Genomic DNA, 14,083 nt, shown 5'->3' on the forward strand with positions numbered 1-14,083 from the left:
TATATATATATAAAATTAACTTATATGATATTGATGTATTATGTGGTTTTCCCAAAAAGAAAACAAACATCAAAGTAATATCTTAAATGCTCATTTACTCAACTAAAATTTAATTAATGTCAATGAAGATACAATTTCTTCACCCTGATTCACTAATTTCTTACTGAAATTAAACAAATATAAAAACTGACTAATTACTCTCTATAGCTATAGTTTGATAATTACAATTTGTAGCTGTTTTATAAGAAAATTTTTTGGGAAAAATATTATTTGTAAGTTTTCGACTTTTAGAGTCGCCACTTAATTTTTGAAGAAAAATCAAGAAAACTATGTTTTCAAAAGACTTAACAGAAAAATCGATTGAAAACTTTAAAGGGGTTCGGGGATTCTTATTAACGTCTTAGGAAGGTTTTGGAAGCACATAAGACGTTCGCTGACTTGCGGCTATCCGACAATTAATTTTGTTTGGCTAAAATGAATAACTTATATTTTGAGATAAAATTATTTAGAGTTGTTTTGAGAAAGTAGTTAATTCACATCTAAGTGAGCTATTTAATTTTTCAAATCTTATTTGTTTTTAATCCATTTATACTTGATTGATTTTGATTAAAACAAAACGGCGTCTTGGAGGGGACTCAGTTTTTTAACCTCAAGACTAACGACAAGTTAAAACAAAACATGTAAGCGGTAAGTAAAAAACGGAGAGAGAGAGAGAGAGGGAGAGGGAGTTGGGTCCGAATTCGGTTTCTGTCCGCCTGGACCGGTATTTGGACCCACTTGTTTTTTGAGTTTTGACCCATTTATTTTTGGTCTTTGGCCCACTTCACCTGTACCTGTCCTAAATTTTTTGAGATCCTCTTAAAAATTATGTCCCAGTTGTAAATTTCGAAATATTTTTGGTCTTTACTTATTAAGGAAAAATATTCTTCTTGAGAATTTTTGAGTCCCTCCCAAAATTCTATCCCAATTTCTACTGTAAAGAGGAATAAAAATCTTACGGGAAATATGACTGAACCCTTGTAGCGCCAACGTATCCCATTGAAGCAGGAATCAGGTCAAACGTAGTCCCCCCTCAAGGTTAATAGTAATAAGAAATTTACAAATAAACCGACCGTGGCCGACATAGGCCGTCTACGTATCTCATTCTTGAGAATTCAGGTCGAACGTAGTTCAAATACAAAAAAATATTTAAGGGATAAATGGAGTGACCGAGGCCGACATAGGCCGCCTACATATCTCATTCTTGAGAAATCAGGTCAGACGTAGTTCATTACAGAGGGGATGAGTTTTGAAAAAAACAAATACACGCAAACAAAACAATTACAAGTAAATAACAAAAATACAAACTAAAGCTTCACACGTAATATCTCTTGACATCATCTAAGTTGATCGGTTTTGGCCATGCAGTGCCATCCATCTCCGACAGGACCAAACCACCTCAAAGTACCTTGAAAACCATGTAAGGTCCTTGACAATTCAGTGTAAATTTTCCTTTGTACTCATCTTGGTGAGGAAAAATGCGCTTAAGTACTAACTGACCAACTTCAAAAATTCTGCCTCTAACTCTCTTGTGGATAGCGCGAATCATTTTTTGTTGATATAGTTGACCATGACAAACGACAACCATTCTCTTCTCATCGATCAAGGTCAACTGATCAATCCGCTTGCTGACCCATTCAACATTACTCAATTTTGCTTCTTGGATGATCCTCAAGGATGGTATCTCAACTTCAGCCGGTAATGACCGCTTCTGTTCCATATACTAGCAAGTTTGGAGTAGCTCGAATCGACGTTCTGACAGTCGTTTGATAACCCAACAAAGCATATGTCAACATCTCATGCCGATATTGGTGATTGTCAATTATTTTCCTTAGGATCTTCTTGATGTTCTTATTGGAGGCCTCTACAGCTCCATTCATTTGAGGAAGATAAGCGATTGAGTTTTGGTGAGTGTCTTAAATTGCTCACAAATACCTCTCATCAAATGGCTGTTGAGATTTGCACCATTATCAGTAATGACAGACTCTGGTACTCCAAACCTACATATAAGATTGTTGCTAACAAAATCAGCTACAACTTTCTTGGTCATCGACTTGTACGAAGCTGCTTCCACCCACTTGGTCAAATAATCAATGACAACCAAAATAAATCTGTGTCCATTAGAATCAGCTAGCTCTATCGGACCGAGGACATCCATACCCCACGCTACAAATGGCCAAGGTGAACTCATAACATTGAGTTCATAAGGTGGCACTTGGATCAAATCACCATGCACTTGCCATTTATGACATTTTTGAACAAACTTGCAACAATCTTTCTCCATAATCATCCAAAAATAACCGGCCCGTAGGATCTTCCTTGCCAAAGTGAGTCCATTCACATATGCGCCACAAACTCCAGCATGTATCTGTTCAATAAGTTTCACAGCTTCACCAGCATCGACACATCTGAGACGACCCAAATCTGGAGTCCTCTTATAAAAGATTCCTCCACTTAGAAAGAAATTGAGAGTCATATGGTGTACCGACTTTCTAATTGGATGTAGCATCTTCAGGATATCGAAATACCATGGTAAACCATCTGATTCTGCTTCAACATGTGAACAATGGACTGGATGTTCCTTCAGCTCAATATCCATAGGATCAATATAATCAGTATCTGGATGTTTAATCATTGAAGCAATGGTGGCAAGAGCATCGGTCAACTCATTTTGTATTCTGGGAGAATGTCTAAACTCGATATTATGAAATCTTTTGCACAACTTCTATACATACTGTAATTAAGGTATAATCTTATGGTTCTTCACGGCCCACCCTCCTTGAACGTGATGAATCAACCAAATCTAAATCTCAAATAACCAACAACTCGTGGACATTCATGTCGATGACCATTTTCAACCCAAGAATACAAGCTTCATATTCAGGCATGTTGTTCGTGCAATTAAATCGGAGTTTAGCTGGCATAGGATAATGTTGACCGGATTCTGACACTAAAACCACTCCGACACCTTTATCTTGGTGATTTGATACTCTATCAAAGAATAATTTCCATCCAGGATATATTTCAAAAATATCTTCAACCACAAATGGTACTTCTTCATCGTGAAATAAGTCTTGAGCGGTTCATACTCTTCATCAACGGGATTTTCTGCAAGATGATTAGCCAAGGCATGTGCTTTTATCGCCTTCTGAGTAAAATACTCAATATCAAATTCACTCAACAACATTTGCCATTTGGATAACTTTCCATTCGGCATTGCCTTCTGGAAAATATACTTCAATAGATCCATTCTGAAGATGAGATATGTAGTACAAAAAGACAAATAATGCCTCAAACTTCTGAGCGATACAAGTCAAAGCATAACACATTCTCTCCAAAAGAGTATAACGAGACTCATACGACGTGAATTTCTTGCTTATATAATAATAGCTCATTTCTTATTCCCTGTTTCGTTATGCTGCCCAAGAACGCATCCCAATGCGTTATCTGAGACAGACAAATAAAACAACAACGGGCTCCCTTCTCGCGAAGGAACCAATACCGGTGGGTTGGACAAATAGTTCTTGATAGCATCAAAAGCAGTCTGACATTCTTCAGTCCACTTTGTCAAAGTGTCTTTCTTCAACAACTTGAAGATAGTCTCACCCACACCACAGTTGATTCAGCTATGATTCGACTGATGTAGTTCAACCTCCCTAAGAAACTCATCACTTCCTTTTTGGTCTTCGGAGGAGGTAACTCTTGAATTGCCTTAATCTTGGAAGGATCGAGCTCAATAACTATTCTGCTGACTATAAATCCCAACAACTTGTCGGCTGGCACCCCAAAAGCACATTTAGCGGGATTTAACTTCAAATTATACCAATGCATACAACTAAAAAACTTCTTTAAATGCGTCAAGTGGTCCAAATTCTCGCGGAACTTGCTTATGATGTCATCCACATACACCTCGATCTTCTTATGAATCATATCATGAAATATAGTCATCATAGCCCTCATATAGGTAGCACCAGCATTCTTGAGGCCAAATGGCATCAACCTATAACGATATACACCCCAAGGGGTAATAAAAGTTGTCTTTTCTGCATCTTCCTGGTCCATCAAAATATGATGATAACCTATGTAACAATCCACAAATGACTACATTTCATACTTAGCACAATTATCAATTAGAATATGAATGTTTGGCAACGAAAAATTATCCTTTGGGCTGGCTTTCTTAAGAAGCCTGTAATCGACACAAATTCTGATTTTCCCGTCTTTTTGGCGACCGGAATAACATTGGCCAACCAAGTCGGGAATCGAGACTCGATATGCTTGGTTATATCTTCTTTAATCTTTAAAATCAACTTTGGCTTGAACTTCCGAGCCTTCTGTTTCACTGGACTGAACCTCGGATTGACCGTCAACTTGTGAGACACTACATTGGTACTCAGCCCTAGCATGTCGCTGACTTTCCAGATGAACACATCGATGTACTCAGTGAGTAAATGAATCAGGCCATTTCTTTGAGCTTCATTCAAGTGAACGCTGATTTTGACCTCTTTGACACACTCTTGGTCTCCCAGATTTACAGTTTTAGTTTCCTCTAAATTCTACTTATACTAATTTTCAAACTTTAGAAACTCTTCAGCAACATATTTCGGTGCCTCATTTCCTTTTCGTATTCATCAACCTCATCAGCACCTGCCTCATTTTGTTCGTTCAACTCGTGACATGACATGACATTAGAAGGTTTAAAACTTATATTACTGAAACCATAAATAGACAAATTTAGGAAAGTAAAATATAGCAAATAAATAATTAAGCAAATTTTGAATAAAGGAGGCTTTCAATTAAATTGGAAGAACAACGTAAACTTTGGCCATGGCAAGTGCCATTTTGCCTTTTTAAACATCATAAGAAAATTTAAACGTTCAATTAAGTAAAATGATGAGTCTCGGGCCTCTTCCAGACTTAAACCAATTTAAATATGCATAAATGATGCCCTTCTACCAAGGAGTTTGAGAAATCAGGATTGGCGTGGAGGTGTAATTCTGTAGAATCTCCTCAGGCTCAACATTGCAGATTCTTGTTAACTCGACCTCGTCCTCAATAACAACATCAATCTCTTCGAAAGGCCACAGATTCCTTCCCAAAAGTCATCATATTCGGTATACTCCCGGACTGGAAATGATTGATACAGATGGGGGATTGGCTTAGCCAATGCTTGATCATTGTTCTTCTTCAACTTCACATCATTATCTGTGGGAATGTACCCCAAACCATATCTTGCTCCTTTAACGGGAACTTGAATAGGCTCAATAATTCCTTGGGAATTCTTTCCCAATCCGAACCTTGGTTCGAATCCACTCTGCAACATCACAGTGGCGATCATCTTGTACACAGCAGGCATAGGAGGCTGTGGGGCCAAATCGTCACTGGTGGCATTTACCAGCTCCACCGTGTAGAAATCGGTACCTTGCGAGACTTTATCAATAATGGGCGTCTGCCTGCCGGAGTGACTCCTTTTGCCGTGAATAACTAGTTCATCATCCTTCCAAATGAGCTTCATCATCTGGTGAAGAGTAGAAGGCACAACTCCAGCCATGTGGATGAAAGGCCTTCCTAGAAGAAGGTTATAGCTGGTGTCAATGTCTAAGACTGAACTCTGCCGGACCCATTTGGATGAGAAAATTCACCACTCGCAACGTATCTCTCTATACTTTGTTGAAGATTCTTACATTGAATCGGGCCAAGCATTCATTTCTAGCAGCGATGGAAGATAGCCTATGTGTTTCTGAACTATCTTGTCATCATTATTCATGAATTTCCATCATACTTTGAGGAAGGGATCGGGGACGGTAACCATTCTTGTTTTCAAAGGCGTGTATCGAATCCATCCTACAAAAGTAGCAGACAAAGATTAGTTAACCCCCACCCCCATAAACAATAAATTGTTAAAATACACATATATATCCTTCAATCAACACGTAAGCATGGTTGTCTATTTTTTGGCAATTTGAGCCAATTAGACACAAGGTGGGCTTCTAATGGGTCCAACACGCCTTGGGTGTTGGGTCATCTTAGTTCAAATGTTCCTAAATTCGGGATTTAGCTCAGCTCTACGCTAGTTTACTAGGAGTGACTTTTGAAAAGACCGGGAACCCAAACGGATAGTTTGGGCTGGAACTCGCGACAACCATTGGACGCATGACGAACCAATAAATTACAGCTAATTCCAAAAAAGGGCGAGTATAAAAAATTCCGGCAGCGGTTCGGCGAAGCGTCCTTTAATATACTATACATACATCCAAAATATGTCATGATATACAATGCCAGTTTATAATTTATGTAATTTAATCACATATAAGCAATTTAATAATAACAATTAGTCAAATTAGTTCAATCCTTTTGGTTAGAACATAATTAATCTCCAGCAGAGTTGTCATTTCTGTTTTACAAAAATATATGGTAAAAGGAAAAATGATTTAGTTTCAAAAAATCAATTGATCTTATGATTTAAGAAAAATCGACTTTCCAAATCAACAGAGTCGCCACTTGATTTTTTAGTAAAATCAAGAAAACTTACAATTATTTTTAAAAGATTTAAAATATATAAAAATCGATTGAAATGGTTTGAAACTCAAATGTACATTCCGAGAAGGTGTTAGGCCCTCGGAATGCCCGCTAACTTGCGGTTTACTGGCGATTTGACTAAAAAGACTCTCTAAACAAATTTCTTTTCAAAATTTTCTAAGTTAAGTAGATCCAAATTTTATTTGTATTACTTATTTTTATTTACTACTTCATTTTATTTAACTATTTAAAGGGAAATAAACTAAAATAAGAGATTTTTTTTTAATGAAAATAATTTAAAGTGTTGACAAAGGCTAATAAATATATATACGTGTGTGTATGTATATATATATATATAAATTTTAATATCTATAACGAAAGAAAAATGAATATCATTCGGGATTAATTAAATTAAAATCGAAAATCAAATAATATGTTAGTGGCCACAATAATAAGTAAAGAATAAGCATAGAAATGTCAAATTTGGGCCTTTTGGCCCAAATTTTGCTGCACCATTTTTGGGCCCTTGAATCTATTTTCCTCCAATATTTCAGCGTATACCGCCGTATACGGATTGTATTTCAATTTGTTTTTGTATATCGCCGTGTATAGTCAGTATATATACCAGTATTCAGCTTCCCAAACAGCTGCACTAATTTTTTACCTGTATATCGTATCTTATGATTGTATATCAGAGCATACAACGGCATTATCAGCCCCTTTCATAGCTTTGGAGACCTGCAGATTAATTCCCAGCAACATATTTGTTGCCTTTTGACCTGTACACCAGTTTAGAAGGGGATGGACGACTCGGATATGGTAGTTGAGCCTTTACGGATCAACGAGAGGATGCAAATAGATAAAGTGAGGTCTGTAAGGACCTGAAATGAATTTTTTACATGCAGAAAAAAAAAGGAAGCTAGTTAGCATATGAAATGATATAAACAAAATGTATTTTGAACAAAAGAAAAACAGATTTTTGCCAAACAAAAGCTACTTAAGAGATTTGAATTAAACCGGGACATAGGATTCCAAAAGAAAACTTGAGTGAATTATTATAATCATTAAATAATAAACGGAAAAGGGCCTAAAATACCCTTAAAGTATTGAAAATTGTACAAAATTATACTCCATCCACGTATTGGCTCCAAAATACCCTTCTCACCCACCTATTGGGTCCAAAATACTCTTGTCATCCACCTTTTGATTCAAAATTGACCACTTTTTATATTTAAACTATTTAAATATTTTTTTAAACACGTGGCGCTCAACTATTTGTTATAATTTAACTTATTAATATAATTTATAAATCAATCCACTACCCACCCATTACTAATTAAACCCCTCTAAATAAATAAATCTGTCACATTATTAATGCAACAATAGATTAACTACTATCAATTGAGTGTTTTTAAAAATTTGAGGCAAAAATATCTATAGAAGTAAATTATCATACATTCAAGTATCTAAATAAAATTACCGATAAACTTAAAAGTCTGACTATGTTTATCTTAATTATTCTTACATCTCAATTATGTGATGTTACTTCATAGGTAACTTTTTTAAAAAATAATATATTAAAGGTTTTAAAACAAATAATAAATATTTATAAAAAATATATTTAAAAAAATGCATGAATTAATTCGGGATATATTACTTCTTTACCTTTAATTATAAATTTCTCATTTAGTCTTGAAAGAAAGTATCCTCATAAATAAGCGGCTCAACCTAAATTTAATTGGGGCTTAAATTCGGACTCGAATAATTTTGAATGTTATTTTCAGGAATCTATAATTTCATCGTGTTTTAGTAGTGTTTATGATGATTTTGATATTATAATTGAATTATTAATTGGGTGAGGTTTAGTTAGTAATTAATGGATAGTGGGTTGACTTATAAATTATATTAATAAATTAAATTATAACCAATAGTTGAACGTCAAGTATTTTAAAAAATATTTAAAGAGTTCGATTTTAAAACAATTAAAAAAGTGGTCACAAAGGTGGATGACAAGGGTATTTTGGAGCGAATAGGTGGATGGAAAGGGCATTTTGGAGCCAATAGGTGGATGAAGGGTAATTTTGTACCATTTCCAATACTTTAAGGATATTTTAGGTCATTTCCCGAATAATAGAAAACCCAAATCGAAAGAAAAACAATGTTGCATTATCAGCCAACAAAACATCACATACTTATCCTAACCAACTATAGTTGATAAAATCTAATGGTGTTAACATATCATGTCAAAGAAAATGTTGAAAGCTATAGTAAACTTGTCCCCTTAAGCAAAAGGAGGAACTGACAGGGCTTGGGCACTAAGTCACTAAGAAATGAGCACAAACAGACAGAGGGAAGAAGATAACTCGAATACATCACGAACAAGCTCAACAGTAAACAAACAAACAGTTGGAACTCACAAGACAAAATCAAACAAATTGCTCACAGTATCAATAGATGTTTGAAGACGAGTTGAATATAGTTGATGCATTAGTCGACTAAATTAGCCCCATTCGAAATCAAGCAGACTTTTAACAAACAACAGCTATAAACTAAACAACATACAACAACGATGGACTAAGCAAAAGACAGAGTTACTCAGAGAAACAAACAATCACAAACTGAGACGAGTCAAAATAAATAAAATAAAATAAAATTCACCTTTTGCGAGGCAGCGAACTAGGGATAGGGTGAGCAAGGAGCTTATCTTCACTACGCGACTCGGGTTTGAACAATGATCGAGAATTCTTAACACTATCTCTGATCTGAACACGACTTTGATGCATCTATATGTATATTTCTTATATATCTTTGCTTTAAACTGCTATGAATATTTTGCTCAAGAAAAAAGGAAAACATCTTTTTCTTAAAGCTTTAACTCTTATTAATTTGGTGTGGGCTGCTGACTTAGACAGATGTGGCCCAATTTTAAATCTTAGATGGGTTTAAGTTGAGGTAAGGCTAGAGTTTAGAGTTTAAGCACAAAATGAGTTAAGTTAACAAATTCGACTAAACTCTAAATAAGACGAATTAATATTAATTAATTTACAAACTTCTTTACCTTAACGAAATGAAATAATCAAATCAAATATTCAAAATTATAACCACAATTTAAACAAAGCTAATTTAACAAAGTAATCACTGAAAATAAAAAAATTTGAGATGATTTTCAAAATGTTCATAATATACTAATTATATGAAGAAAACAACACATACACACACACATAAACGGTAAACTTAATTAAAAATAACTTGAAACTATTTTGAACTTTATAAAAACTAATTATTTCAAATCGTTTGAAATTTAAGAAGCTCGATGATTAATATATATTTTGGAGGTCCAAAATTGGGTGTCAACAGTAGCTACATGTTATAAATAGGAGAGAGGCGAGAGAGGGGGAAACAAGTAGGAGAAAGGTGAAATATATAGGTATATCAGTTAGATAATTGCACATTATACATATGTATTTGTATATATTGCAAGAGAGATTGGGAGAGGGAGGAGAAAGGTGAGAGAGACTGGAAGAGAGAAGAGAGAGGAGAGAGGCGAGCGAGCGAGAGATAGCAGAGAGTGGGGGAGAGAAGTGAATTGTATATGCATATAATTGTAACATATTAAAGCGAGACTGGGAGAGGGAGGAGAGAGACGATCAATATTGGGAGAGGGAGAAGAGAGGCGAGCGAGAGAGGGTAGAGAGTGGGAGAGAGATGAATTGTAAATGTATATAGGTTGAAAAATTGTATATTACGAATTATACATATACAAACTTGACTAATTATACAAACTCAAAGTCATCTCACGTAATTAATGTATGATGTTAGTTGCGAGTGGTAATTATAGCAAACTATAACTATGATGAGTAATTAAATAGTATAAGTTTGCTTAACCGCGTAATTTTCCTACATTAATAGTTTGTGTAAATACTATGATTCAATTCTTTTCTCTTTAAATTCATTTTATTGCATGAGTTTATATAATTCAATGGTAATATTATGTTCATTCATTTTCTCCCTGAATTCACTTGATTCTATGAATTTATAGAATTCAATTGTAATGTTATATTTCATTTGATTGTATGAGTTTATATTGTAATACTATAATTGATTCATTTTCTCCCTAACTTCAGTTTATTATGAGTGTATAGAATTCAGTTATAATACTATAATTCAAGTGTATGCTTTCTATATCACAACAATTGATCTAATGGTCGAGGAGCATAAATCAAACTTCATTACTTGAATTGTGGGATTTTTTCCTTGATTGGTGAGATTATGCATGATTCGTGGGATTTTTTTTTAAAAAAAAATATCACATTTATTATTAAATTGAGAGTCTTATTTGTATAAATATTTAATAGTCACGTGAGATATACAAATCGTGACCTACTCAAACTATAGAAATATTAGCTATTTTTGCCTCATTATGTTTCAAGTCTTTGATATTTTTGAAAGCTCCTCTTGGCACACAAATTTTCAAATATTTATTCTTAATCTATATATTATTATGGGATTTAGAGATATATTTAGTCAAATTGCCTTGAAAGTTGTTATCAAAATATTTTTAATGTTTGCAAAATAATTATTTTCAATTATCTCATTTGAAGAACCTCAAAATTAATCAAAGTTGGGAGGGCCAAAATTGAGTCTCTCTCTATAGTATTACAACATGAATGAGAAATGAATTGCTAGTTATTGGTAGGAGCGGTATTTTTATTCGGTATACTAAAAAAACTGTGAATTATATGGTAATTTTTTCGAGTATGAGTTAGAAAATTCGCAGGAAACTTATTTTCCTGCAAATTTTCATACTAATTCTCAGGAAAATGTCCACGTAATTCACAGTTTTCTTGTAGTGATATGCATCTAAAGTGTAGTAGTTACGGACTTTCCTTTGTCATAAAAAAATCTTTTGAACTTGCAAAAAAATTGAAGAATATGTTAATTAGAATAGGTAATTTTACAATACACAATGCCATGCAGATGCAGTTACAATAGACCTATCTTGCCATGCTAGAGAAATAGCTCTTGGATCCTCAATTTCAAAAACCCTAAACCCTCCATTTATTCCTCCATCAATTTGTATTGTAGAATTAGAATAACTTCTAATTTTCATAAGCAACTTTGCTTGCATTATGTTCTTACAACTCAATGGAACTCCTATAAATCCATGACTTTCCATTCTCCCTTTACATGTCTCCATTTGTTCATTATCATCATTATATCTTGATGATGAATTATCATAATTCAACACATTCTTGATCTCTTTCCCAAGATGGTTTTTTTCAATACTCAATCTTTCAATACTATCAATAGGTAAACAATCATCTAATGAATCAAACATAGCCGCGAAATAATGCAATGAATCCATGAATCTTGGCATGAAATTTGTTTTAGGGATTTTACATCCTTCTTGTTCCACTATAGTAACTATAGAAGGACAAAGATCATGTACTTCTTTCAATGTCTTTGAAATCTTGGAATAAGTACCTAATGAGTTCAAATGAAAGATCAAATTTATAGCTAATGTCTCATTTTTCCTTTTTGTTAGGTTACTTAGTTTATATCCACTTAAAACCCCTTGAAACTCAAAAGATAAATTTCGAAAACCCTTTGCAAAACTAACAAGTCTTGTCTCAGTTTCTCTCAATTCATCGATAGTTCTTCCATATCCAGTGATCTTGAGAGAAATTCTATTCAATGTGGTTGAGTTTTCTGATAGAGATTGAATTAGAGAAGGCCATTGAAATCCATAAGATATGTCAAAAAAGTCTATAACATGCAATAATCCATTGTTATATTCTAATTCTTTCTCAAAGACTTCAAGAATGGCTTGGTTAGATGTGAAATGAGCAAATTGATAAAAAGGAGAAACCTTGTAGAATTGAGTGAAAGCCAAGAACTCTTCTTCTTGTGTTGGTGGCTTCATTATCATGTCATAAAATGGCGATTTTCGCGTTAATAGTCTTGCTATTAATCCATCAGCAAAATAGGCAGCCATTCTTTGGATTGAATCACCAAATAAGGTAACATTTTGATACAATTCATGTAGATTTTCAATAGCTAAACTCATGCTATTTTCATCAATTGATGTGGCTGAAATAAGCAATGAATGGATTAGGTGTAGACCTTTTCCATCATTAATAATATGACCTTTTTTCTTTACATCATTTTTTAACATCATTTCTCTCAACTCTAAAAGACTTAATATTTTTCCTTCACAATTACTTTCATTTAAATCCCAAGTATTTATGAAATTCATCATTAATTCCCTCCTTTTTCTCTTCTTGATGATCTTCTTATTTATATGATTATCACAACATGATGAATCATTGACTATAGCAAGTCTAAGACTCAACAACTCTTCTTCATGATCTACAATATCTCCCATTTTAATTTGTGTTATATTGGTAAAAAGAGAAATTAAATAATAAATTGAGGAAAAATGTATAGAGGTTTTTTTTTTGTTTGGAGGAATGAACAATTATTAGGCAAGCTTTATATAATGGAAAATATGAGATGGGAATTTAAATATTTTCTTGTCATTTTGTGACAAGTCTAGTAGGACAAGGGGGAAGGTATAAAGTGTTTGATTAATACAAAGGATTGAAGGGTATCTTTTTGTTAAGAAAAATAAATAAGTGTTCAATGTCAAGATAATTACTTTTTTTTTCTTTAAGTATTTATTCTTTGAAGTATATAAAATGGCTCCCATATGTATTTTTTTTAAAAAAAATTGTTTAGTTGTTTGTTTTAATCCTCAAATTCGAAATTAATTGTTAATTATTAATTTGTTCACGAATCGGAATAACTAATAGTTAAAATCAAAATCAAATAAATTTAATTTAATTATTCAAACCGACACCAAACGTGCAATCAAAAGGAAATTTTTTCTTTAAAAAAAAGATAATAACTCATTAAAAAAACTATTTTCATGTCATTTTGAATCTTATAGGAGTAATTTTTTTTTCAGGTTCAATTTATGAAATTACGCTGAATATGTTATTGTGATATGTTAATATTATATTAAAGGTAAAGCAAAAAAAGATGCCAACATGAAAGAGACAAAAAGAACCTAAAAAACTATATATCTAACCTACCGTCCTTATATGGACAAGTTTTGGTATAATAAGAAGAAGAAAAAAAGAGACCCTCCTTTCTAGATGCTTTAATTTTCAACCAAATGCCTACATTATTCTATTTCTTTTTAATATTAATCTAATCATAATTAATTAAGTCTAAGATAGTAGTTGCACAATTCACCTTAAAGTTGTCATTATCTATTAATTTTATTCAAATATATTCCTCAAATAGATTCCATTTTCATTCAAACTACTTTTCCTATTTTAGATTTCTTGTGAAATGCGATGGACGACTATGTTTCGTAAAACGACGAAAACATCTATATATCTTTAATTTAAGTCAAATGAAAAATTCATGTACGTTTAGAATTAAAAATAAAGATAGTTTTAAACTAATTATGATGAGTTAATGATGTATTGATGAGGCAGGTATATATATTATCATATAT

General features: G+C 33.2%; 1 protein-coding gene and 1 long non-coding RNA gene across 2 annotated transcripts; both read right to left on the reverse strand.

Moving 5' to 3' along the window:
* Window positions 1–6,935: 6,935 nt before the first annotated feature.
* LOC114074788 lies at window positions 6,936–9,371 on the reverse strand. Its single transcript, XR_003575063.1, has 2 exons — window positions 9,217–9,371; window positions 6,936–7,439 (listed from the first exon to the last, which is right to left on the reverse strand). It is a non-coding gene; the product is annotated as an uncharacterized LOC114074788 (long non-coding RNA).
* A 2,141-nt stretch (window positions 9,372–11,512) lies between these two features.
* LOC107004391 (scarecrow-like protein 23) lies at window positions 11,513–12,943 on the reverse strand. Its single transcript, XM_015202595.1, has one exon. It carries the CDS (start codon window positions 12,941–12,943, stop codon window positions 11,513–11,515), a length of 1,431 nt encoding a protein of 476 aa, XP_015058081.1.
* Window positions 12,944–14,083: the final 1,140 nt, after the last annotated feature.

Source organism: Solanum pennellii, chromosome 11, assembly GCF_001406875.1.
Source record: "Solanum pennellii chromosome 11, SPENNV200".
Classification (NCBI taxonomy): Eukaryota; Viridiplantae; Streptophyta; class Magnoliopsida; order Solanales; family Solanaceae; genus Solanum; species Solanum pennellii.